Below are 25,342 nucleotides of genomic sequence, written 5' to 3'. Positions count from 1 at the left end.
TCAATTTTTTATTGCAGTTCAGATACTTGAGGTGCTTTTTTTTTGTTCGGACTCTATGTAATAAAAGCTGAGATATAAAATTAAAATATAAATACACGTGTAAAAAAAAAAAAAGAGAGAGAGAGACTCCACGCGGCAACAATGAAAATAAAAAAAAAAGTTACTGAGGGTAGACAACTCTAAGCCACGAGGGGGTTGCGGGGGTGTTCGGTTTATAATCACGACAAAAGCGGCCCCCGCCAAGAAAACGTGAAATTCAAGGGAGAAGAAAAAAAAAAAAGTACGCGCGCGCGCTATCTAACCCCTCCTCCCAAAAGAGCGGCATAATTAAAAAGTCTTTTTTTTTTCAATGGCAGAGAGAAGTAAAAAAAAAAAAAAAATGGATACATGTTTCTCTCCTGTATAAGATATAGAAAAGAAGAACTCCTAAAAGTAGTTGTCTTGTACCACCGTATGTGAAAAAGGTCACACACCTTTTTTTTTCCCTTTCTTCTCTTTTTTTTTTTTCTTGTGGTCTCTCTCTTTTTCTTTCTTCTATATCACATATTATAATGGTAATTTAGTCAAATAAACAAAATAAAACGCCCTTTTTGTACTTTTTTCTCTAAAAAAAACAACCCAAAAAACACACAAAAATATTAGGCCGACCAACTTACAGAAGAACAAATTACAGAGTTCCGTGAAGCTTTCAAGTAAGGATGAGAAAAAAAAAAAAACTTAAAAAGTGGGCATGAGTTAACCTTATTCTATGTAGCCTCTTTGACAAAGATGGTGATGGTTCCATTACCACCAAGGAACTCGGTACTGTTATGCGTTCCTTGAATTTAAACCCTACCGAAGCTGAACTTCAAGACATGGTATATTTCCCCTCTCCATCTCGTGCCTTCCCCCACTTCCTTTTTTTAATGGCTCAGCCCTCTTATTTTTCTTTACATCTTTTTTCCATCTTGTAGATTAACGAAGTTGATAGTGATGGTAACGGTCACATTGACTTTCCTGAATTCTTGTCCATGTTGGCTAGGTAACCCTATAATTATTTATGATAACACGCTAGTTGCTAAGCACCGGTAAAAAAACATAGAAAAATGAAGGACACGGATTCCCAAGAAGAAATCGAAGAGGCCTTCAAGGTTTTTGATAAGGATGGTAATGGTTATATTTCTGCTGCAGAGTTACGTCATGTCATGACCTCGCTTGGTGAGAAATTAAGCGAAGAAGAAGTTGATGAAATGATTCGTGAAGCTGATGTTGATGGTGATGGTCAAATCAACTATCAAGAATTCGTTAAAATGATGGTAAAAAACAACTCTTTCTTTTCTTTTTTATTTATTTATCCAACTAAAACGTTTGTTACTTTAGATGTCTAAATAAAAAAATAAAAAATCTTTTTTGTGATGAAATAAAAAAAAAAAAAAACATTTTTTTTTATGCAGTAATGTTAAATGAATTGACATATTCTACACGATATTTGTTATCATCGGCAATTGGACCTGAGAAAAAAAAAAAGTACGTGAATAATAGCCCCCCTGAAAATCCCTCTTTTTTCTTTCCGCTTACGATTGATAGGAGTCCATAAAGGATCTTCTTTGAATAATCGCATAGCCTTGATGTAATTATTTTCATCTGTCGTGAAACGATGATAGATACCAGCAGGCTATTTTTCCCCATTCTTTGTTATTAGTTTTACTTGATAAACAATAAAAAGCCAAAACATAAAAACTTACCAAAATAATCATGTCGCCCTTGTCCAAGTGGATACGGATCCAAACGTCACCTTGATCACGCACGTCAAAGAACCCAGACCCATCCAAAATAAAACGGATCTCCTCATCCTCGTGAAGATGTCTAGCAAATGATGTGATATTCTTTAGTCTTTTCTTCCTGCAGTCTACATAACGTCACTTACTCGGCAAAGAACGACTTTACCTTTTCTTCATACACTGGGCCCATAGCCTCGGGAGATACCACAATCTATTCGCCACACACACATATATATATATAAAGTTTAATTTTTCTCTCTTTCTCTTTGCATGTCCTTTTCTCTTTATTTACAGTGTCTCGGTTCTTGTAGCTTCTGTTCTTGGCAATTTCATCAATTTGCTCAATGCCATTAGGGCCTTCAATGCGCCAGTACAAGACACCGACTTTAGCTAAATCCTCGACAGTCTTTTCAATGCCGGTATCATGGGCTGCACGTTGGTCAGCAGTATCCTCTGAATCGTAAATGTAAGCTCTCATTCTTTAGGTTATATCAAACTGGGAAGAAAGAAGGAAAAAAAAAAAAAGAAAAACCCTTCCCAGTTAAAAAGACATGTTTAAAACTCTTTGTTTTGATTGGCTAAAAATGACAACAACCGAGATGAAAATTATAAATATATGTTTTAATGAATAGATAGATGTTATAGACAAAAAATATTAAGAATCCATTGCATGTTCAGCAAGCGCATTCAATAGCAAGGAGGAAGCATCGGGTTCTTGAGTCTGATGAATGACCTTGTTGACGGTCATGGATCCTAATTTATGTGTAGATAGTTTGTTTAAATAGGGTAAAAGTCGTGGACATAGCACTCGGTATCGTCCGGGAAGTTCAGAAGTGTCTAAAAGCCACGTCAGTAAAAGCACGCCATTTGCATTCGTAGTCAATAACACTGTGTTTTGTACAATCGCTGCTGCCACATACACCTGTTGTTCCTTTGTCACCATCGAATTCTCCAAAATGGCTCTCACCGCACGCGCCCCGAATCTGCCTTGCCCAATCTCCCAGCACTTATCCACAATCGCGTCAAATATATACCCGTTCTGCGTATACCCTTTACGTAAACAGCATTGTACCACATAGTTGCCGAATTGGTCTAGCAATAATAATGGCACATACGGCGCTATATGTTGACGTACAATCGCCACTTGTTCTGGTGTATTTGCATAATCAATAATCTTTTGCGCTGCCCACGTACCGTTCTTGTGCACTCCGATCGATGCTAAATAGGGTGCTATACGTTGCAGCATTTGTAGTTTAGTCCCCTCTGAGCAATATTCAAACAATTTCTGAATCACCGTGTTGCCAATATAGTCTGCCATAGAAAGTAAGTACTTACATATCTAAACACACACACGCACACACACACACACACACACACACACACACACTTACCACTGCATAGTTCAACCACTTCTTCCATGCATTCATGAGCAATGCCTTCAACTTCTTCGGGTGACTGTTGTTCGTCGTTTTCCAAACGCTTTCGCATCTCACGCAAACGCAAAGGCTCTAATTTGCGGTCACCGTTTAATTCGGGTACGGGAGGAATGACAGAGAAATAAGTAATGGGGACACGATCGGCCTTGATTTTTTCAGAGGGATGAGATAAACCCAACTGTTGCATGATAAAGAGTCTTTCGGAAGCAATAGCTGAGTAGAGACTAGGCGGTGTATTATTACTAGTGGTATTACTCATCATCATACTGGACATCATCATGGCTGTAGTCCATTGTGCGTTTTGATAGGTTTCGGAACCCCCCATGGAGGTGTTGGTATGATTAACTGAGGTAGGCGGCGAAGGGTTGGAAGAGGAGTTGGATAAAGAGGGTTGGGTATCTTCCTCTTCTTCGTCGGGATTATTGGGTGGTACTTTGGCAAATCCAATACGAACAGCTCCCGTACCAGGACCAAGAATCTCCTTGTTTTGAAGACTCTTTCTTGCTCGCACCGCATCTTCTTGGTGATCAAAGTTGATAAAGCCACAGTTCTTGTGTGATAAAACACGTACTGATTCAATCGCTCCAAACGCTTGAAATATCGTACGTAAAATCGCTGGATTCATATTGGCAGGAATATTACCGACCCCTAATAAAAAGAAAAAGAAAAGTTATTAAGTTCACATACTAAATCATCATACGCATCATAAAACACAGCTTACAAAGGGCGCGCGTAGGTCCTTGTGCGTTAGGCCCAGCTTCATTGGTCAATGCCATGGCAAGATTGACATCGGCCTTACCAAAGCCTACTCTGACAGGTGTGCCCGCTAATTTCGAACCCAGTCTTGACTCTAAATCGTTTTTGGCAGCAATAGCCGATTCCACGGTGGAAAAGTTCACAAAAGCGCATTCTTTATCCGATAAGATTCTGGCGCTTTCTACTTGTCCATAGGCAGAAAATAATTGTACAAGATCCGGTACACTAATACCAGGATTAATATTACCTAACCAAAGTGCACGCGACGGTATTTGTGCTTGTGCAGAAGAAGGTGAATCCGCTCCGTCTGGCTGACCATAGTATTCCTTTTGTTTGATTTTTTTTTGTTATATGCATATAAATAATTAATTAAATGTGTCGCTCAAACCATAATTATTTGTCATGTTACGTAGTTGTCTTCTTCATGCAGGCTGTCATTTAAATCCACCAGATTGTTGCTGCTGCGTGACGATCTTAATGGGGTAAAACGCGTACTTGTATTCATGCTACTGTTCATATCAAAGGGAGAAAAATTATCCACCATACCCAAACTAATCGCACGAGGGCGATGCAATACACTAGTTCTGGTATGAGGTGAAAACGGACTAAAGCGCATCGCATCATTACCAGTCATTGTATAAGCTCGAGTACGACCCTCATAACCTTGCTTTTCTGCTGCGGCTGATCCTTCTCCTTCTTCTTCTGTTCCATCTATTTCTTCCTCGTCATCCAATCCTAATGATGCCAGTGTGGAAGCAATCGTATTCGAAGCATTTTCATCAATAGGACTGGACGGATCATAATAAAACGGCGCATACGTCTTTTCATTTTCATCATCATTGGGGAGTGTCACAGACCCAGAACGATGACGTGAAATCAATCCAATATTCGGTGTTGTAGTTACGTTGTTATGGATCGCTATGGGATTCGTGTTGTTACTCGTGGCGGCTGTTGTATTCAAAGTCAAGTTGGAAAATAAATCAGCATAAGGAAAAGCTGAAGATTGAGATGGCATCGTATCTGCACGCGATCTACGTAAAGGTGAAGAAGTTGTCAAATTATCATGAAATGATACACGACCACTACTCGTCGGATTGTCTCCGTTATCCATGCCATGGATTAACCTGCTTTTTTTTTTTCATTTTGTCAGTCACTTTTTTTTTATTATTACGCTTTTTTTTTTTTGGTTTTTTTTCCCAGTTTTTACCTGTTGGACAAGGGTGACGGTGTATTGTTGGACTTTTGAAGTAAATTTAGGTGTTTACGAGTATTCTGTCCGTCGTTCACCCAAGTAAAATCCATATATTACGATAATAAGATATGTGAGAAATAAAAAAAAATAAAAAAAGAGGGAAAACAAACAACAACAAAAAATAAATTTTCACTCTCCCAAAAGAAAAAAAAAAGAGAGCCCAAAAATGTGACAGCTTAAGTGTACCACATATACGCGCGCTTAAATATTTATCCGCCAAAAAAGCTTTTCAGCATAAATGGACCCCATGCACTACAACATTTACATGATAACGTATTCTTTTATTCTCGTTTATAAATCATGAACTATTCTTCACATTAGTGTCTCTATTTTATGGTCTCAAAAAATTGTCTGGTTCAGAAGAATATCAGTTTCTTGGGGGTAACTCGCTCCATATTCTAATGTATTCTGATGCGAAAAGAGACCTCCTGTGCTTTTTGCTGCGATTTTAATGTTTTGAGCGAGTTGAACTTGAAATTCCCATATTAAAATTTGTGTCAGGGTTTTATGGGCAATGTCTAGAACTCAGTATTTTTTTCAAACGTATTTTTTAGAATCACGCGATGGTCTACACATCGATTGACATGCCATATCATCTAAACTTCATAGGATGATCGTTTTCTGTTTTCCATAAAATCTGCTTCGCTGTCATTACAAGCTACTACTGGAATGCAGATAGACAATTACTAAGCTCTGACTTGCTTGGGAGATAAAATAAACAAATGAAATCATCCTGACATAAGCTTGTTTGTCTATAAATAAAGCTGGCTCACACACTTTATCCTTCTCCTTCTCTTTTCCCTTAACATACTTCTTTCATCGTATGAAAGTAACCGATCACGTAAAAAGGTTTGTTTAGTAGTGACTCTTGTTCCTTTGAAAGAAGCTAAATTGAAAAAGATATATAATTGTGATATTGCGGCTGCGGCTAGTCTTTGCTATAGGAGGGCAGAGTTCTTGAGTTTTTGGAACTCACGAATCGTGAATGGCTGTGATTGCACTGTAAATAGGTGCAATCATACTGGCTTGCTGGTCTTCTGGCCAGAATTTCTGTAAATAGTATAAAAAAAATATGTTTGAATAAAATACGGAGGTCTAGACATTTCCGTTTTATGTGTGCGTCTTTTTTTTTCTTAACATAAATTGAAATAGATAAAATACGACATCTTTATCGACAAAATCTTTAAACTTAAGCTCGTCGGACGGCCACAATACATTATCGATTACTGGGATAGACGCGACGACATCTTCGCATTCAATAAAGTGTATGTGAAAGCATTATATCCTAATGTGATTCAATAAATATTCAATGTCAAAATAGTGGTATATACCAGCAATATCCATCCCCGGAGTATATGCCTCCTCTATCAAGCCTCCTGTATGGACCTTGATATCATGGAGAATACTTGTATTAACTCGTATATTCCTGTTCAGTCTCATAGTCGCATCATCATCTGATGTATCCACAAGCTTCAACTGATATTGAACTTTGTCAGCATGGATTCTGACTTAGAGGCGTTCAGCCATTATCCAGCAGATGGTAGCTTCGCGGCATTGGCCTTCTCCAACCTCGATCAGCTCGTCTTTTTCTTTAATTTCCGACAAACTGATTTCGTTTTGGTCTCCGACCAATCTTCGTTTTTTCATTGACTTGCCACTTCCGGCTTTTTTGAAGGTCACACCATCACCGCGTTTTTAGGGTCCTCGATTCGAAAATTGCCAACATCCATCACAGATAAATACAAGACTGTTGTCTCAAAAGACATATTTATACCAACAACAGAAAAAGCATTCATAAAAGATATAAGACTTTTAAATCAATACATCAAGACACATTCTGCAAGACAATGGATGCTCCTTAGCGAGGAGTTTACTTCAAAAGCATATATTCCCAATCATCCAATTTCATTTCCTGTAGAAAATATCGTACAAAGAGGAGCTTCTTTGTTGTTAAGAGCTTTTACGTATAAAATTCTACCTCGGGAAGAAATTGCTGAAGTAGATTCCAGATTTAAAAACTCTGTTACCAAACTGACAGAATCAGACAAACTGGTAAGGAAATATATTACGGAATTAAATAGCAAGGATCAGCTCGTAATCAGTGAATATGATCATGTACAGTTAAAAAAAGACATGTTATACATTTATGAAAACACACTTGCTGGAGCCATTAAACACAGAAACAGAACATTGGCATTACAAATTGAACAAGAATATAATTTAGTTTAAATAAATAACTTTATTATAAAAAAAAAAAAATTGAACTTCTCCTAGTTCTCAAAGTAATGCCAAGTACTTTGATTAACAGAGTCAACCACGAGAAGGTGGAAGTTCATCTGACTCCAAAAAACAGCTTCCAGATCTCCAACAAAAAGATGTTGGGTGGTATTTGTCAGCAACATATTGTAAAAGCAACTGTGGCAAGTCACTTGAACTCATATACAGGCGTGTGAACAACCTGTATCAATCCACTTTCACTAGAAAACTTCAAGACCACATTATCATGCTCAGGCTGCGGCCGTCTGGTCTAATACGGACGTTACCCCGTAGTAAAATAACGCACTGTGTAAAAGTCCTCTTCCGCAGCAAAGAAGAAAAAAGATTTTTTTTTTTACGTTTATATAGATACATACACAAAACTTACTCACACAATCTCCTCTTACAGATTTAACGCCATCATCAATTCTTCGAGAAAACCAATACAAGGCTGCAGGTCTGATATGAAAAATAGATCCAATTACAACGATTCCCATGACTAAACAATAACGTAGGTGAATCCTTAGGTGGCACATGCCACGAATGAGTCGGAATCACTTGTTCGGATTCTCAGCAATCCCCGAGACATATTGGAAGTATGTTAAGGGTGGATTCCACAACGATGTCAACCTCATCGACGCAATTCTTGAATCCCTTCCAACGAACAAACCATAAAAGTCCATCCCCGAAAAACTGAATCTCATGATCAAATGGCAACCTATCTGGACTACCGATCTCCTCAACATTCTCTTGTACTAAGTTGGGTAATTGATATTATCGTAAGCTCATGTTTAACGTTCGGTAAAGAAAAGAATAACAGTCCATAAATGAATAAATATATTAGTGTTACATGAATTATGACATAAATGTCAAAAGGTGAAAGATGATAAATTACTGCAATTGTCGGAGTGTAAGTATGTTATCGTAAATGTGGTGTATGTACATCTCGAAAACAACACAAAAAAAAACTTTGTCTTTTTAAGCATGTTGTGGTACGGAAAAATAATCATTGAGAACCCAAATAAACTAATATAACCAAAATATTTGAATGAATAAAACGTTCCGGAATTTTGAAAGCCCTCATACTAGTATGTTGTGCTAGTACAGCTTTACACCTGTAGCTCATACTACTAACCGATTTTTTTAAGAATGACTCTGGTATACCGTGCCATTCATTGCAAGTAACTGCTTCTAAAATATTGATGTTTTGGATTTGATTGATAGTTATCTAAGGCTTTCTATGCTTATCTACAAGTATTCCCAGACTTACTCGATGGGATTGGGGTCTGGGCTTTGCGCAGACCAAAAATCGAACCCGTCAACACCACATTTCGTCTTGTACCAGTTTGAAAATCTGCCAGTATGACAGGAAGTGCCGTCTTGTTGGATGATAACTAGGTTCCTAAATGCTTCCTGGCTTACATTTTTGAGCCAGGGGAGGAAGTGATTGTGCAAAAAGGCAGTCTAAGTCTCTTGATTGTGATGCCTTCATGACAACAAGAGACTTTAGTTACTCAACCTAAATAATCACTGAACCGTTGCCAAATTACACAGTCTTTTAAACAAGGTCTGAGTGATACTTTTTCCACTCATTCTCTGATCATTCAGACCCTTTCTACTTTGATGCCGAACTTAGAATTATTCGACCAAATAACGTTTCCCGCTGTTCTAGTGTAGAGCTCATTTTATCATTTGCCCTCACCGTTTGATGTAATCAACGATTGTAGATCTAGGTATTGTCGCGGAAAGTTAAATGCTAGCAGGGCAATGATCTTCAAATCGTCCAATAATCGAACCATAAGTGTAATTATCGAGCCACAGACGACGATTAAGAGTGTTGTTAATCCTTTCCGTCAAAAGTATATTTAGTTTCAATATAAAAGAGGCTTTATTTTTGGTGCATTAAAAAAACGCAAAATAGAAACAATGGGAACCAATTCGCATCCTCAATGTCGTATAGCGAATGCGGTTGGTTAAGAGGCAATGTCAGTTCGCGGGATACTCTCATCAAGTAATAGAAAAAATATTGTGAATACTCTACTACCGCAAGATGATAGCATATGTCAAGGCAAGGATAGCGATCAAGCCCTAGCAAAACTGATCCAAGCAGTTACTAACAAGTTTTTCAAGTCCTTCAGCAAGTTAACTATCAACCATGGTCTCCTTTCGGACAAGCTTGGTTTTCCAAAAACAAATGAACTTTAACCCAATTTTTGGTATAAGTCAAGATTGATGAAAGCCAAGTTCAAAAGCCCTTTTTCTTGCTTCGAGAAAGAATAAAATTAAAGTATCTCTTGTAAAAAGAAAAAGAAAACTCAAAAAAAAAAAAACGTCTCATGATGGAAGAAGATTGATTAATAAGACGTTATAGTTTGTTTATTATATTCTTGGCGCTTTTTATTTTTGGGTTTCCTCTTATTGACATTGATTAATTGATTGCATGAACTGTTCGATGTTTGTATTCTTATGAGAGACTAGTTATGTAATTAAACCTGATGTTACAAGATCTTGTAAGCGTCTCGGCTTTGGTAATCACAGACCCGTACACTTCCCGATAAATCATTACCAATTATGCATGAAAAGTATAGTAGTACATCTTATTTAAAGAGCCAATTGAGGGCAATAATATTTTCCAGATTGATTGATGTCTAAAAGATTCTTCTAATATGACATGTTGTCAATGAAGAAATCAGTTAGCAACATTGCGCTGATTCAACTATATGTATATGAACACTCTTTTTTACCTTAAAAATAACGAGTCTCCATTGTTTGATCCGGTTGCATAGTTTCACCGTTTTTATGAGCCCAGCCTCCTCTCTCCAAAATCACCAATCACATGTGACGTCGGTGTTTTTTTTAAGAGCAATTTCTATTTGTCATATGGTTTCCCATGAGCCAACCTAACCCAATTATTATTTTATTTTTATTTTTCTTTTTTCCCTCTACACATTTTTATATATATAAAAAATCTCCATCATGCCTTCCCCGCCAAAGCCTTGGGAAGTCAATAATGCCAATAGTGGAACTGCCGTGGTGAACCCGTCCAATACCATCACGACAGCTTCGAATGTGCCAGATGTACCTGCTCGATCCTCAATAAACGATTCACTCACTACTCCCACCAGACCTGCTACAGGTATAGAAGCATTTCTTAATTTAGACAAAAAAAAAAAAAGTGTGACTAATGCTAAATAAATATAGGTTACGGCTCAACAGGTTATGGCTCAACAGGTTATGGCTCTACCGGCTATGGCTCAACAGGTTATGGCTCTACGGGCTATGGCTCTACCGGCTATGGCTCTAGCGGGTATGGCACTACAGCCTATGGATCCTCAGGATATGGAGGCTATGGTGGTATGGCCTCACGCTATGGTGGATATGGTGGTGGATACGGTGGTGGATATGGTGGTGGATATGGTAGCAGTTACGGCGGCAGTTACGGTGGCATGAATCGATATGGAGGAGGAGGATTCGGTCGTATGGGTGGACCTGGCGGCCCCGACGAAATGGGACTTACACAACGTATGGAAATGGGCACACGATCGACGTTTGAAGTAATTGAGAACATTGTGGGATCTTTTGGCGGATTTGCACAAATGTTGGAATCGACGTTTATGGCGACCCATTCCAGTTTTATGGCCATGGTGGGAGTGGCCGAACAATTAGGGTCACTTAAGAATTATCTGGGCCAAGTGTTTAGTATCCTTGCCATTTACCGTCTTGTGCGAAAGGTGATGGCTAAAGTGACGGGCCGTCTACCTCCAGGAAAACCCATGGAGATGAATGTGATGGAATTCCAACAGTTTGAACAACAAGCCAAAGCACCCAAGATGTCTCGTAAACCACTCATCATCTTTATGCTGATGGTAGTGGGTCTTCCTTACATGATGCATAAATTAATCAAATTGATCGCCTCCAGTCAAAAGCTCCAACAACAACAGCTTGCTTTAAATAACCCCAATGCCGTAGCTGCCGCTAGTGGGATCGATCCAGCCAAACTTGAATTCGCCCGTGCTGTTTATGATTTTGCTTCCGAATCACCTTCTGAACTCACGTTAAAGAAGGGTGATATTGTGGCTATCATTTCCAAGACAGACCCAACCACCAATGCAGTCAGTCAATGGTGGCGTGGACGTCTTCGTGATGGTACGATGGGTATGTTTCCTGCTAACTATGTCGAAATCATTCAAAAGCAACCAAACAATACTGTAGAAGAGGCAACGGTTGCTTTAAAGGCCATTGAGGAACCCAAAAAGCTTGTCTAAACCCCCCCCCAATCTCCCTTTTACCAAATTATATTTATTATTATTATTCCCCCTCCCCTTCACCCCCTTCTTTCTTATTATTCATTTAATTTGACGTAACACCTTATTTGTATTATACTCAACCCCTCTTTTTCTTATTAAATATACATAAATTACCTTTTTTTCTCTCTCGTTTTTGCACCTTTTTCCCGGGTGTTTACTTTTAAACAAACATGCCGCAAATCATGCCGTATCACATGGACAAAAAAAGGAATTATAGCAGGAACGAATGGGCTAATCGAACCATGGAATTTGTTTATTTTCCATATTTATATAGATCGCAATAGGAATTTTTATATATGGGAAAATATGCTTCTACATTTATAGCTACTTCCTTATCTTGACTGAAATTCTAGTTCTTAATAATTTGTAATTGAGTCCTCACTGTTTTCCCTCGACTTTTACACTTCTTGCTTATGTTAAGTCTATACTTTTCATTTAACTAACCAGCAAGCCAGTATGAGCACACGTATATACAGTGCGATCCCTACCATTTGCAGTCCTTCCATCAACTGAGCGTCTAAACCCCTAAGAACTCAACCTAGGAGGTCACCATCCTATAGCAAAGACTAGCCGTAGCCGTAAGATCGCAAAAATCGCAATGTATCTTTTTTTTTAAAAAAAACAAAAGGAGCTGATAATTTAGTGTTTCTTGAAAAAACAAAAGTCATTATTAAGTAACATTGATTACTTTCATATATATACATATATATATATAAAAAAAAAAAAAATAAGCATGAAGGGAAAAGAAAAAAAAAAGGAGAAAAAAAAAAGTGCGTGAACGAGTCAGTCTACAAACAACTTGTCTTTTGTTTTTATTAAATTACGCTACCGACTTATTATAATGAGAAACAATCGAACTATGGTCGAATTTACCCTGATTGATGCAGCAGATAAATAGACAAGGACAACAAGATTATGTATCATATTGTTGTATCGGGCACGTTTATTGGAACCGTTCAGACAGCAACTTCTCTGCCGCTGTGGAAGCCAAAAGTCAACAGCAAGTATGGAATACACCATCAACACGTTAATTTTGACACTGAAAATAAGTATGATCGGGACTATGGCAGACGGAAACTGAACGAGAGCTGTGGATGGTAATAAAAATTTTGTTGGAAGATCTTTTAGTACCATGCCAAAGGCAATCATGAGTACTCCGTTAAAGGGAAAAACCGACAATATGTACTGTTAGGTTCGAGACACATCTGATCACTCAATATCTTTATTATGCTATCTAAAAGCTGTATATTTAGCCATACCCAGGATTTTTGTTTTGTTTTGCTGATCTTTAACGCTATACTCCCAGCCCAGAGGCAGCAGTAGTAGTAGGCCTCGAATCATTTGAATTGCGTTGGGTAGTTAGGGTATTGGTTTTACTACATGTTTTGTAAACATTTGGCTCAGCGTGACAGAAACATTCATATAAGTGGGGAGAGGACGCTGCATCGCTATATTTTGAAAAAGGTTAATTTTATTAGGAATATACAAGAGAATGTGTCCCATGATGTTTGTTTTTGACATTCCGACATTTATTTATGTTTATAAAAAAGAGAAAAACGCCGTGCGGGAGGGGGGGGGGATTGAGTGTGTACAGTAAAAGGAGAGTGTGTATGTGTGTATATAGTAGTTACAATTTAGAAAGTTATTATGAAATATAGTAGTGAATGAACAAAGGGATGGTGATACATAGTGTTACATATAAGGGCATAAAAAGAAACATGATGTTGTCAAAACAAAACAAAAAAAAGCTGGTATAAAGTGTAATAGCAAGGTCTAGCTGACTGTATGTGCGGGGGTGAATGATGCGTCTCTTGTTTAAGTGAATGCAGAGAGAGAGAAAAAAAAAAAGCTTATTTCTTCAACCATGGATGCGAGCTCACGTCTTTCAAGGTGATTCGGTCTACGGGATTTTTCTCCAATAATTTGTCAATTAAATCCGCTAATTGGGGATCCACTTGATCAGTGTGAGAGATACTAAAAAAGATAAGGTTAGCGGCGGGTTGTGGCACAAGATCAATTTAAATACATACGTTTTGTTCTGAATATCTGCATACAAGTCCAATAGACTTGCTTTTTCGAACGGTAAATGACCATAGGCCAAACAATAAAGAGTGACACCCATGGACCATAGATCGGCACTGGTAGGGGATCCTTGCACTTGGTTGCGTGGAACTAAAAGTAAGACGTGTGTTTAGTGAATGTGAACTATTTATACTCCCACCCTGTCCTAATCGACGACAGAAGGGGCGCTGCATTTGCATTATGTACCTTTTTTCAAGAGCTCAGGTGCCATAAACGCAGGTGTACCTGTCGTATAGCCAAGTGATTCTGTGACAATAGTGGCGTTACCGAAATCGATCAATTTGACGATATTCTCGTTTGATAATAGTAAATTTTGCGGTTTAATATCTAAATTTAGAATGAGTATTTTTATAATATATAAATCGGCATTCTTCTTATTACCTCTGTGGATAATTCCGTTCTGATGTAAATGGGTCACTGCAGCCACTAATTGCTTGAAAATAATGCGGCATTTTGTGTCAGAAAGTGCCTTTGTTACAGAGTGAGGTGTGACATCCATGACAATGCCATTTTCAGCATATTCCATTACTGCTCATGATTGAATTAAGGGTCAGAAAGGGAGATTTTTTATGCAATTTTACCATCTATTTTTGCCTACCTATAAAGATGGAATCATTGTATTCGACGTCTTCAATCACCTCGACAAATTTAATAATGTTTTCATGTGGAGCTAATTTCTTTAACAGATTTGATTCTTCGATATAGAGTTCTTTTATTGTTTCATTGTCATGGTGATTGAGTTTTCTCTTTTTGGATTGTGCGATGCCTAATAAGGTCAAAGTATCGTCTAAAGAGGTGGAGGAAGAGGTGGATGAAGGTCTGCTTCTTCTACCGGCAGGTCCTGATTGACGCAGTAATTCGGAATGATATTGACGTTGAAGTTTCGATTTGCTGAGCTCTTTAATGGCCTAACAAAAAAAAAAAAATTGAGTCACATGCTTCCCCAAAAAAAAAAAGCTTATAAATATTTACATATCGGACATTGGTTTTGGTGTCTACCGCAAGATGGACAATGCCCGAAGCGCCTTGTCCGATCTCATGTAGTAGTTTGTATTTTCCATTTACGGTGCGCTTATGTTGTGTTTTCGACTGTTTCCAACGACGATGTAATTGTAATGTATTGAACCAGCGTGGCATAGTGTGATATGTAAAAGTAAAATGAGAGAGAGAAAATAAAAAATAAAAAAGTAAATAGAGAAGGGGAAAAAAAGGAACAAAGTAAATAAAAAGGTTTCTTTTTATACTAAAATCTAAAATTAATAACCTTCTTGGCGTATATACACAATGGGATAAAAAAAGAAACAAGCAGCAGTTTTTTAATAATAGAGAAAGAAGGGGTGTGTGTGTGTGTGTTTGTGTGAGCACCAGTAAAAGCTCCTATTTTCTTGGGGTGGCCCCCCTTTTTTGGTCTTCCTCTCTCTACTCTACCCCCCTTGACCTCTTAAAACACACTTTCATCATCTGTTTGCCACGCGATAAAATAACTTCTATATCAGGGTCGGTTCCGACGCAGTTTGTTTGGTTATCTATTTATATAAGTTTGTATATAAGCGTTTCGCACTTAATAATACATTATATAATAAGGCACAGACCTTTATTATTTCTATAATAAACATGCATTACGTCGTCTTGCATTCCTGCCTACTAAAAAAGAAAAATTATCAAGTGATTGCTTTTCTTGCTGACATTACCGAGTTTGACTGGTCCTCTTTACACATGCATGTTGATATCAACTAGCCTTGGTATGTTTAAAAAACCCTAAAATAATTTTTTTTAGACTAAACATCTGTTTCAAGACTTTCTTGGCATAAGTTTGACAGCTCCTGATTCTTTCACGTGTAATTCAGAGCAACCCACACAGTATGACATAATATTAATTAATGGGGTAATAAAATATACTTTTTTTTTTTAGGTTCCCTTGATCATTTAATAGGACCCTATGGGGAGTTACTTATTAAACACACCTTTCTTAATTAAAATAAAATAGGTTGTGTGTTTGTATGTGTGGAGGGAGATTTAATTTCGGTGCATGAATCCCACAAAAAAAAAAATGACTCACAAATAATAATAAGGGGGGGGGGGCTGGAGTTTTATTTACAATTAATAGAGCATACGAGTTTTGATGTTGGCAGGAGTTGCAACAATCGCATCATGAACGGATTGCAAACTCTGTTGAGAGACATTTGAAATATCAGCCATCACATAGGCAATCTCGCCCTTGGAGTCAGAATATTGCTTTTCAACGTTATGGTCAGCAAAGATCTCATTAATGGCGCGAAGAACACCGGGGATATTACGATGGATATAAAGCACACGCACAGTATCCTTTTCATCTTGAGAAATAGCACGCAAATCAATCTCGGGGAAGTTGACAGCACCAAGAGAAGAACCCTCATTGATGAATTTAGTCAATGCACTAGAGACTTCAATACCAATCATTGATTGAGCTTCTTCGGTAGATCCACCAATATGGGGTGTCAAGATCAAGTTTTTGGCGCTCAACAAGTCAGGGTAATCAGTGAAATGGTTGCCATTGGCAGCAGGTTCCTTGGGAAACACATCAATAGCAGCACCAGCAAGATGGCCAGAATGTAATGCCTTTGCAAGTGCGGGGATTTGAACAACTGTACCACGAGCATTATTTAAAAGGTAAGAGCCCTTCTTCATGTAATTCATGATCTCGCGTTCGCCAATCATGTTCTTGGTTTCTTCAGTTTCGGGTACATGGAGAGAAACAAAGTCGGAAATGGCTAAGAGCTCTTCTAAGGATTCCATAGGCTTTGCTTGTCCCAAGGGCATAATTTGTAAAGTGTCATAAAAGTAAACAGTCATACCCATAGCTTCTGCCAACACACTCAATTGTGCACCAATATGTCCATAGCCCACAATACCAAGAACCTTGTGTCTAATTTCATAACAGTTCTTTGAAACCTTATTCCAATTTCCCTCATGCATTTCTGTGTTACGGTCACCCAATTGACGAGCAAGCGTAATTAATTCACCAATCACTAACTCGGCCACAGATCTAGAGTTACTGAAAGGAGAGTTGAATACAGCAACCTACAACAAAAGATGTTAATATCATCATCATCATTTTTTTTCTTAAATAAAAAACTTACACCCTTGTTGGCTGCGTGCTTAAGATCTACTTGATTTGTACCAATACAGAAACAACCAATGGCTAAAAGGTTCTTTGCCTCATCCAAGACATCTTTGGTAAGCTTTGTCTTGGAACGGATACCAACAACATGAGCATCCTTGATCTTTTCAATCAACTCATCGCCTACCAATGCCTTTGCATATGTTTCAACCTAGAATTTCCGTGATTTTTTAGCCAGATAGAAAAAAAAAAAGATCTAATATGACAGCTTACTTGGTAACCTTGCTTTTTGAAAGCTTCGACAGCTGTTGTGTTGACGTTTTCTAATAAGAGGATTTTGACTTCACTGGTATTGAAGGGTCGAAGCACCTTGGGCTTATTTTGAGAGAAAGATCCACCGCGAGTACGGTTAGATTCGATAGGTTGAGCAATATCAGTCATTCTTGGGCTTGTCAATGTATTTAGAGAAAAAGAAGAAAGAAAAAAAATAGATGTTGATGTTTATTTTTTTTTCTTTTTGTAGCTTTTTTTTTGACTCGGGTGAAATGATTCATAATTTCACGTCACTTTCCAGCTTACTTTGTGTCATCACAATCCAATTTCATTGGTCGTTAGAATTTGTATGCCATTGGCTGATCATCATCATCATCATCACTAAAAAAAAAAAAAACCGAACCCCTATATATGTGTATACTGATATTTTTTCTTATTTCTTTTCTTCTTTTTTTTGTAGATTGAATTAGATTTATTTATACCTGGGATTACTCCATACACTTTAACCTTCCCCTTTTTATTTTTATTTTGCTGAACATCAATTCTTCTTTAATCATGCAAGAATATAAAACTTATGCAACCATAAATGAGTTACCGTCGCAAGAATCCAAGAATAAATTGGTAAAGCTCATACCTGATCAAAATATCACCATCATTCCAGAATACACTTTGGAATCTGGCGCCAAATTGACAAATATTCCTATTGCTTGGAAATCATGGGGCAAACTTAACGAAAAAGCAGATAACTGTATGGTCATTTGTCACGCTCTCACTGGTAGTGCTGATGTTGAAGATTGGTAACTATCTTTTTTTATTTTTATTTTATTCATTATCTGCACACTATCTTATTCACACATATATATTAAGGTGGGGTCCATTGATGGGTCCTAGAAGAGCTTTTGATTATACAAAATTCTTTATCGTTTGTTGTAATGTCCTCGGCTCTCCCTATGGCTCTGCCTCTCCTTTAACCATCAACCCCGAGACCGGAAACATTTACGGCCCCGAATTCCCTCTAGTAAGTGTCAGAGACGATGTCGGTCTTCATCGTCTTATTTTAAATCAACTTGGCGTGAAACAAATTGCCGTGTGTGTGGGCGGTTCTATGGGCGGCATGCAAGTGCTCGAATGGGCTCAGATGGGTCAAGAGTATGTACGTGCCATTGTACCCATTGCTACTTCAGGCCGTCATTCTGCTTGGGGTATCAGTTGGGGTGAAGCTCAACGTCAATCCATCTATAGTGATCCTAACTATGGTAAGTTCTCTCTGTTTTTTTTATTGATAAATCATAAACCTAACATCATTGTTTTTTGCAGCCGATGGTTATTACACTGATGATAAACCTCCCGTTGTGGGTCTTTCTGCTGCAAGAATGTCTGCTTTACTCACTTACAGATCACGGGATTCATTCGAGTCCAGATTCGGTCGTAAAGCATCTGATTTGAAAAGTACAACCAAGCGAGCCAATTCTTCGGGGGAAGCCAATCGACTTATCCATAACGACGGACATCGAGCCACCAGCCCACCCGAGACACGAGATGAATCCACCGCCACCATCAACACAACTATGCCTACACCCTTTGTCTTTTCAGCACAATCCTACCTTCGTTACCAGGGATCCAAATTCATCAGCCGATTCGATGCCAACTGTTATATTGCATTGACACGTAAAATGGATTCACATGATGTATCGCGTGGAAGAGGGGATTATTTTGATTTACTGGCTTCCATCAGTCAGCCAGCACTTGTGATTGGCATTGAATCCGATGGATTGTTTACCATTTCGGAACAGTATGAATTGGCAGAAGGTATGGCGGATACTGAAATGATTGTGATTGATTCTCCAGATGGACATGATGGATTCTTGCTGGAATTTGATCAGATTAACCGTCACATTTTGAATTTCATCAAGCGTGTTGTGCCTGAAATCTATAGTTCCAGCACCATTTCTGATGAAGAGGCGAGTGAAGTTGTAAAAGCTACTAAAACTAGTTTGTTTGGTGAGGCCGAAGTGGATATTACCCAATGGTAGTTTCTTTTTTTCTTTTTGATGATAAAAGAGTGGGAGAAAAAAACTTGTATAGATTATTATAGAATAAATAAATGAAAAAAAAAAAAAAAAAAAAAAAAAAAAAAAAAAAAAAAAAACGTTTACATAATAACTGGGTATTTCTTACTCGTCTGAAGCTAGAATTACACATGTTGTTGGTGGCCTGTTTTATCATAAACAAACCCTAGTTAATACAGGATTAATGATATAAAGAGAGCTTTTTTTTTTTTGGTATATCGAATGATTCCATCAATGAAATCGACTAAACAAACAAATTGCTAGTTTCATCCAAGCCATTTGTCCGTTATCAACAAGAAGAGTTCTTGATTTTTTACAGGGCCCATGTTTATTTTACTAAAGCTAAGAACCAGGTACATGATCACCACCCATACTCTGGTACACCTTTGTACGCCCAACTATTGTACCAAGGCTTTATTATAGTAAGATAAATGGGGACTAAATATTCAAAATCTATGGAAGATCTCTCTTTTATCGAATCCCGTTTTACATCACTTGAAATGGTAAGCGCACATTTCCACAGTGGACTCTCAATTGAAATTATTGGTCATACAAAAAAAAATACGTTTTCCTGAGTGTACACCCACGTTATTCATCTTGTACGACACAATGGTCCATGCCTCGTTTTTTTTTCTTTCAATCTGTCAATCACTACTAAAGATTAAAAACCGGAAAATAGCGCTATACTTTTTTTTTTTTTTTTTTTTTTTGAGACAAGCCGTATTCATCGTTTCGAATCCAAATGGCTTGATCCCCATTATACACTACTATTGGTCATTTTTTTTTATTTATTTAATACATGCTGAAAGTAAATAAGAAAAAAGAACGGATCACGAGGTGACAATGGCTAATAAACATTTATGGAAGTTGTAATTGTTCCGTCTGTAATAAACATCGATAGGTTTTCACCAAAAATAGATTCAATAGGTTGTTTTTAACGTGTATTTGTTATGGAGTTTCTTCCGGTGCATGCGGGGGTGTGTTTGAGCCTTAGTGGTCAATCTCCCCCATGGTTTGATGAGATGTCGGAATATTATTTTAGCCGAGGGTGGGGGTTCCACCATCCCACTGTCAATCACGAAAAATTTTTGATGTCACTCTCTGAGAGGGTTATTATTTTGGAACCTTTCATAGTAGATGATGCGACTATATTTGCTTGAATGGAATGCTCAATAAGTAAAAACAAAAAGGGGGAAAATATACAGCGTTTTGGTCAATAACAAATATTATTTATACGAATATACAACACAATTCATTCGAACATATTCGTATTTTCAAATTAATAGCGAATCGTATCCTTATCCTCAACATGGTCCAGGAAGTTGTTCTCTTGACATAAATTTTTCAAAACATCCTTTTGATTGTCATATTCATTCTAAAAAAAGCAGAATAAAATAATCAAGTAAAAATACCAATGATTTTACAAAATTAAGACATTTTATTTGCAGCGTAGCTAACAACTCGAAGACTGAGATCATATTTTCCCTTGCATCCCAAGTTACATGGATGGTTGCACTTCTTAATTCAATAACTTGTCATTTCTTTGTACTAAAGAGACTGCATTTTATCAAGATAATTTTGTCGCAAATACACTCTGAACTCCATAAGATGCTAAATTATTTAAATCAGAAACTAAAGAGCAAAACGAATAATGAAGTTGAGAGTATTGTTAAAAGAAAATGTCATTACCCGTCTTTTTGCAGCCTTGAATTTGAAGTGATTATTATCCATTTTATAACCGAGCGAGCTTCAATTGATGCTCTCTTAAAGCTCGCTCGAATCCAAAAAAAGAGGCGTATGTTCGGTATGAGAAAGCATATTTGATTCGCATCTTATACATAATATTACAATGTCAGTATATTTCAAACGTATTCCAATCAACATGATAACCATTTACCAGCTAAATATGAACCCTTTGTTGATGATGCAGAAATGCTTAAAGATCCGTATAACGTAATCTGTCCAAAAGACCCCCCATGGCTTTTGTATAAATCAATCCTCTGGAATAATCCCCAGAAATCGGTCAAAATGATACCAATTGTCGAAAAAAAGTTACTCTTCATCGAGCCCCTAGCCAAAGCTTTACTCTTGAATTGCCACACATCCAGAGGAAAGTTTTCGAGTCGCGCATCACTAGCCATCAAACCTTTCAACAGTTTAAGTACATTAGGGAACTTCCCTAAAACTTGCAAAGCCTTTTGATCAGCACCATTATTATTTAAAACGTCTAGCAAAGATAGTGGCATCAACGACAAAGGCATATTGGATATGGCAATATGGCACTTGACTTGTACGTTTTCAATAACTGTTAATAACTTTAATAGATTATGTAAATGATTTATTAATCTTGACGGCCCCATCAATTCAGTTTCGCCTGTATAGATATCATCAATAATAAATACACTAACACATATATTTTTTTACATAACTATTTGATTTATTACTTTACCATGTTTTTCGATTAACTTGGTTCTCCAGTGTTGTCTCCATGATAATCTATAGCATGACTTTAGTCCGTATTTGGGATAATTGTTGTTTTATAAACACTTACCATTATCCATTTCTTTTAGTGTAGACTTTTTAACAACATTTAGAGCCTTATCTGTGATATCAGAGGTAGACTTTATGGTTTTTATAAAAAAAACGTACGCGATTTTTTTTTTCAAGTTGAAGTCGTATCCTTCCTCTTTTGCAGTATACTGTTTAAAAAAGTCCTCAGAGTACTTTGGTTTGAGGGAATAACTATAACAATTATTGGCATATCTTGACAGTTGGTCTGGTACGTTTTTCGAGTTTCCAATCTTTTTTAAGATTGATCGTAAACTTTATTTAAGTCTACCAACTTCCTGTTACTGAGAGAGCAGAAAACTCTCGCCAGAACAGATTCACGACAATTGCATCTGCTGTCAACATGTTTTGTGGTTTTTTTTTATACTTGTATCAGAGGACCTGGCCCCAGTGGATCTGATCCCTCTGACGCAGTATATAATACAACTGAAAATTATATGACGTATGTAAAGACTGACATGATATTCTTGAAACAAAAGGTTATTATAGCCACTGAGATGTATAGGGCGTCCGAGACGAAAAATTAAGAAGGGGTTTACCTCCTTGCATTGCTGTAAGGTCTTAAGAATGAGCGAAAGGTGGAAGACTCGTGCCGAGGCCACCCAATTTAAGGTACATATGAAGGAAAACTGTAGCTGAGATATCGCAGAAATTACAATGTATTTTTTATATTTTTTTCAAAAAAAAGAGCCAACAATTCAGTGAAAAGAGTTATTATATACTTACCTTTTAACTTTCATTAAAAATAAAAAGAGACTTGTGTTAAAGGAAAAGCAAAAGGGATAAAAAGTGTGTGAACGAGATTTTTTTGTAAGCTGATAAACAAGATTGTTTGTTTCATCATTCATAACGTCTGGGCCTTTACTTAAAATAGAAACACTTGCAAAAACCTCCAAAGCAAGTTAAAACTTGGTAGCTGTCTATCTGCGTTTCAGTAGTATCTCGCAATAATAGTCAGACATATTTTATGGAAAACATAAATCGATCATTCTATTAAGTTTAGACGATATGGCTTGTAGACCATCACATGATCCAAAAAATACGTTTGAAAAAAAAAAATACGGAGGTATAGACATTTCCCTATAATTGAAGCATAAATACTCCATGCAAACCAATAGCGGTAGGTATGGTACAATGATTGCAACTTGTCAAAGGCCTTCTCTCTTTCTAAGAGCATAAGGCGTAATCGTTAAATCGTTCTATTATCTTAAACTTGAGGGCAGATTTTACATCTAAGCGCGCTTCCATCCTCATTTTGACGAGAAATCACGTTACGGTTTAGGAAGACCGATACATTTCGTTGTCAAGGGATCTTTGTAGAATGCTTCAAAACCCTGGCTGTTGCTTGCACAATTTTTAAGTTGCTAATCCTATACAAATGCATTAATTAACTTAAACGCTTTCTGTGCGTTTGCCGTGTGCATCTGGGGTTTCGAATGAACGAAAAAGGTCAGTATGAATACATAAAAAAAAAACAATAAATAACAACATATCAATGTTTTATTTTCTATGACATATCTATCTTAGTCAGTAAAGAGTATGTTTTCAAATAAACATTTGCTTACCCCGATATGTATTACTGGCATCGCCAGAGGGCCCATCCTCGCCTACAATAAAGAGGGTGATGGCGTTCATTATTATTTTGACTGAAAAAATAAATAAATAAGTAAATATTGATAAATAACATATAAACAAATCAAACATGGTACTGAACGACTTTATTACGTAAAATTACTTCAAAAAAGCTAAATTTATCTTGGTATGTACAGAGAGAGAGGAAGGAAGGGAGCACCGTAGGGGGAAAAGCGGAAAAAGATGAATGGCTTCATCAAGACAGTCTTCATCAGTGAACACATTCCTTCCATACCTGTTATGATATTAACTGAAAAGCAAAGCCAAGGTAGAGACGGAGAAGAAAAGGCGCATACTATCCTCTTTATTATTTTACAATAGATGTTTACCTTATTATTATGAAGCAAGAAATACCCCCAAATGAAAAAGATTAAATACTCTTGACCAAAATGACCAAAATGATAATTGAGCTTGTGACAATTATTTTTTCAATTACCGACAATTATTTTTGTCTTTGACTGTAATCAATGACCCTTTGATTAATTAATCTATAAGGGATGCGTGTCAAATTCTTCTAGTGTGATAAAATGACGTTTTCCTTTTGATTTCTTTTTTTCTATGTTTCTCCTGTAACAATATGAAAAATGATTGCGAAATAATAGCCCAGTTTTCAATAAAATATGCAATCCCGTCCCGTGTGGTTAGAATGAGGCCAAGAAGTCAGTTGATACATTTCGTATAGAGCCTACCAATCCAATGACAGACAGCATTGCGTGCCCAGCATGATAGTGAAAAAAAACAGAGTATTTCCTATATATATCTCATTTCCGAAACACACACACACACTAAAGGAATTTTAATTCTTTCACAACAATTAATTCCTCACTGCAAAAGAAAAACTTTATTATATAAATCTCAGATCGACTGTATCTTTGAAAAACCCCGCAAACGCTACTTCAATCATAACATGTGGCAAAAAAAAAAAAAAAAAAAAAAAAGGGGGGAGAACCAAAATCTAATTTTTTTTTTTAATTGGATCTCAGGGTATTTATTTTTAAACCCTTTTATTTTTATTTTTGGCTGTTACTCTTTTTTTCTTTTCGTATAATAATAAAAAAACAACAATAATAATGTCCACAGAAGAAGTTACAGTAAGTCTTTCTCGTCTTGCGTTAGCCAAAGCGATTAAAACGCCAGACGCTGGAGAAGAAGAAGCTGAACCATGGACCAAAAGTATTATCTTTCATCAAGCTCATATTGATGCCCAAATGAGAAACTCCATTCAAAACCCTCACCAACAACAACCTAGAAGAAAAGGCAATAATAACAAGCAAAGATATCCCCAACAACAACAACAGCAGCAGCAGCAACATAGAGCTGCTCCTCCTATGAACCGTGTCCGCTCAGACGACTCTCAAAGAAATCATCAAAGACCTCAACAACCGTATCCACAACAACAGTATCCACAGCAACAACAACAACAACAGCATCATCATCAACAACAACAACAACATCTTCAACCACAACAGCCATTGAGAACTTCCCCAAGACCTTCTAGTCCCAGTGGTCGGTCTTCATTATCTTCTGGAAAATTAGGTAACATTTCTCTCTCCACTCCGGGGGCCGTCTATATATTATATGAAAAAACATGTGCTCATTTTAAATTTTAAATTTTTTTTTTTAAAAAAAAAAGTAGCCAATAATACAAAACCATCCCATCGATTCATTCCTAGTGACGACGAAGAGGAGGAAGAGGAAGAGGAAGAGTCTGAGGAAGATGACGAGGAAGAGTCAACAATTAATCACAAGGTTGCTTCTAAGCCTATCGTTGTCAACAAGCCCAAATCAAGTAATCAAAAGGCTACAATCCCATCCGTCAAATCAAAAAATAAGGGTAAAGCACCTCATCGC

The 25,342-nt window shown here is 37.1% G+C and overlaps 10 protein-coding genes across 10 annotated transcripts; 4 read left to right on the top strand and 6 right to left on the bottom strand.

Annotated features, from left to right (window-relative positions):
* Positions 1 to 551: 551 nt before the first annotated feature.
* EV154DRAFT_476693 (calmodulin) lies at positions 552 to 1,371 on the top strand (the record flags this gene model as incomplete). The annotated part of the gene is made up of 6 exons (XM_051598052.1): positions 552 to 554; positions 643 to 692; positions 755 to 857; positions 954 to 1,021; positions 1,082 to 1,295; positions 1,360 to 1,371. 6 exons carry the CDS (start codon positions 552 to 554, stop codon positions 1,369 to 1,371), a joined length of 450 nt encoding a protein of 149 aa, XP_051462743.1.
* EV154DRAFT_493029 (Acireductone dioxygenase ARD family) lies at positions 1,359 to 2,309 on the bottom strand. Its single transcript, XM_051599754.1, has 5 exons — positions 2,053 to 2,309; positions 1,907 to 1,971; positions 1,725 to 1,845; positions 1,558 to 1,654; positions 1,359 to 1,490 (listed from the first exon to the last, which is right to left on the bottom strand). The coding sequence occupies exons 1-5, from the start codon at positions 2,236 to 2,238 to the stop codon at positions 1,426 to 1,428; spliced, it is 534 nt and encodes a 177-aa protein (XP_051462742.1). The 5' UTR covers positions 2,239 to 2,309; the 3' UTR covers positions 1,359 to 1,425.
* On the bottom strand, positions 2,310 to 5,325 carry EV154DRAFT_493028 (uncharacterized protein). Its single transcript, XM_051599753.1, has 5 exons — positions 5,160 to 5,325; positions 4,362 to 5,079; positions 3,918 to 4,278; positions 3,152 to 3,844; positions 2,310 to 3,071 (listed from the first exon to the last, which is right to left on the bottom strand). Exons 1-5 carry the CDS (start codon positions 5,252 to 5,254, stop codon positions 2,416 to 2,418), a joined length of 2,523 nt encoding a protein of 840 aa, XP_051462741.1. The 5' UTR covers positions 5,255 to 5,325; the 3' UTR covers positions 2,310 to 2,415.
* A 212-nt stretch (positions 5,326 to 5,537) lies between these two features.
* EV154DRAFT_590963 (uncharacterized protein) lies at positions 5,538 to 7,433 on the top strand (the record flags this gene model as incomplete). Its single annotated transcript, XM_051606890.1, has 4 exons — positions 5,538 to 5,585; positions 6,357 to 6,494; positions 6,526 to 6,622; positions 6,880 to 7,433. 4 exons carry the CDS (start codon positions 5,538 to 5,540, stop codon positions 7,431 to 7,433), a joined length of 837 nt encoding a protein of 278 aa, XP_051462740.1.
* Positions 7,434 to 10,398: 2,965 nt separating this feature from the next.
* On the top strand, positions 10,399 to 11,896 carry EV154DRAFT_547642 (Peroxin 13, N-terminal region-domain-containing protein). Its single transcript, XM_051604769.1, has 2 exons — positions 10,399 to 10,596; positions 10,662 to 11,896. Exons 1-2 carry the CDS (start codon positions 10,437 to 10,439, stop codon positions 11,723 to 11,725), a joined length of 1,224 nt encoding a protein of 407 aa, XP_051462739.1. The 5' UTR covers positions 10,399 to 10,436; the 3' UTR covers positions 11,726 to 11,896.
* Positions 11,897 to 12,552: 656 nt separating this feature from the next.
* EV154DRAFT_493023 (uncharacterized protein) lies at positions 12,553 to 13,188 on the bottom strand. The gene has a single exon (XM_051599752.1). The coding sequence runs from the start codon at positions 12,914 to 12,916 to the stop codon at positions 12,593 to 12,595; it is 324 nt and encodes a 107-aa protein (XP_051462738.1). The 5' UTR covers positions 12,917 to 13,188; the 3' UTR covers positions 12,553 to 12,592.
* A 429-nt stretch (positions 13,189 to 13,617) lies between these two features.
* On the bottom strand, positions 13,618 to 14,986 carry EV154DRAFT_411889 (kinase-like domain-containing protein; the record flags this gene model as incomplete). Its single annotated transcript, XM_051595487.1, has 7 exons — positions 13,618 to 13,741; positions 13,798 to 13,924; positions 14,036 to 14,176; positions 14,231 to 14,380; positions 14,448 to 14,615; positions 14,682 to 14,757; positions 14,822 to 14,986. The coding sequence occupies 7 exons, from the start codon at positions 14,984 to 14,986 to the stop codon at positions 13,618 to 13,620; spliced, it is 951 nt and encodes a 316-aa protein (XP_051462737.1).
* Positions 14,987 to 15,949: 963 nt separating this feature from the next.
* On the bottom strand, positions 15,950 to 17,390 carry EV154DRAFT_411777 (uncharacterized protein; the record flags this gene model as incomplete). The annotated part of the gene is made up of 3 exons (XM_051595481.1): positions 15,950 to 16,909; positions 16,969 to 17,160; positions 17,223 to 17,390. The coding sequence occupies 3 exons, from the start codon at positions 17,388 to 17,390 to the stop codon at positions 15,950 to 15,952; spliced, it is 1,320 nt and encodes a 439-aa protein (XP_051462736.1).
* A 257-nt stretch (positions 17,391 to 17,647) lies between these two features.
* Positions 17,648 to 19,399, top strand: EV154DRAFT_493018 (homoserine O-acetyltransferase). The gene is made up of 3 exons (XM_051599751.1): positions 17,648 to 18,019; positions 18,090 to 18,478; positions 18,540 to 19,399. The coding sequence occupies exons 1-3, from the start codon at positions 17,778 to 17,780 to the stop codon at positions 19,253 to 19,255; spliced, it is 1,347 nt and encodes a 448-aa protein (XP_051462735.1). The 5' UTR covers positions 17,648 to 17,777; the 3' UTR covers positions 19,256 to 19,399.
* Positions 19,400 to 21,168: 1,769 nt separating this feature from the next.
* EV154DRAFT_476685 (uncharacterized protein) lies at positions 21,169 to 21,781 on the bottom strand (the record flags this gene model as incomplete). Its single annotated transcript, XM_051598051.1, has 2 exons — positions 21,169 to 21,694; positions 21,741 to 21,781. 2 exons carry the CDS (start codon positions 21,779 to 21,781, stop codon positions 21,169 to 21,171), a joined length of 567 nt encoding a protein of 188 aa, XP_051462734.1.
* Positions 21,782 to 25,342: the final 3,561 nt, after the last annotated feature.

This window comes from Mucor mucedo (genome assembly GCF_025094135.1).
Source record: "Mucor mucedo strain NRRL 3635 chromosome Unknown EV154scaffold_6, whole genome shotgun sequence".
NCBI classification, from domain to species: Eukaryota; Fungi; Mucoromycota; class Mucoromycetes; order Mucorales; family Mucoraceae; genus Mucor; species Mucor mucedo.
Note: the sequence above shows the minus strand (reverse complement) of the source record. Positions and strands in the feature narration are given on the sequence as shown.

Coding starts and splice junctions, on each gene's coding strand:
- EV154DRAFT_493029 (XM_051599754.1), bottom strand. CDS start 2,238: ATGAGAGCTTACATTTACGATTCAGAGGATACTGCTGACCAACGTGCA. Junction 1,972..2,052: donor GCTACAAGAACCGAGACACT/GTAAATAAAGAG, acceptor TGTGGCGAATAG/ATTGTGGTATCTCCCGAGGC. Junction 1,491..1,557: donor TTTATGGACTCCTATCAATC/GTAAGCGGAAAG, acceptor TTTTTTTCTCAG/GTCCAATTGCCGATGATAAC.
- EV154DRAFT_493028 (XM_051599753.1), bottom strand. CDS start 5,254: ATGGATTTTACTTGGGTGAACGACGGACAGAATACTCGTAAACACCTA. Junction 4,279..4,361: donor TGCATGAAGAAGACAACTAC/GTAACATGACAA, acceptor ATCAAACAAAAG/GAATACTATGGTCAGCCAGA. Junction 3,072..3,151: donor AGTGGTTGAACTATGCAGTG/GTAAGTGTGTGT, acceptor TTTCTATGGCAG/ACTATATTGGCAACACGGTG.
- EV154DRAFT_547642 (XM_051604769.1), top strand. CDS start 10,437: ATGCCTTCCCCGCCAAAGCCTTGGGAAGTCAATAATGCCAATAGTGGA. Junction 10,597..10,661: donor TCCCACCAGACCTGCTACAG/GTATAGAAGCAT, acceptor AAATAAATATAG/GTTACGGCTCAACAGGTTAT.
- EV154DRAFT_493023 (XM_051599752.1), bottom strand. CDS start 12,916: ATGATTGCCTTTGGCATGGTACTAAAAGATCTTCCAACAAAATTTTTA.
- EV154DRAFT_493018 (XM_051599751.1), top strand. CDS start 17,778: ATGCAAGAATATAAAACTTATGCAACCATAAATGAGTTACCGTCGCAA. Junction 18,020..18,089: donor AGTGCTGATGTTGAAGATTG/GTAACTATCTTT, acceptor ATATATATTAAG/GTGGGGTCCATTGATGGGTC. Junction 18,479..18,539: donor CTATAGTGATCCTAACTATG/GTAAGTTCTCTC, acceptor TGTTTTTTGCAG/CCGATGGTTATTACACTGAT.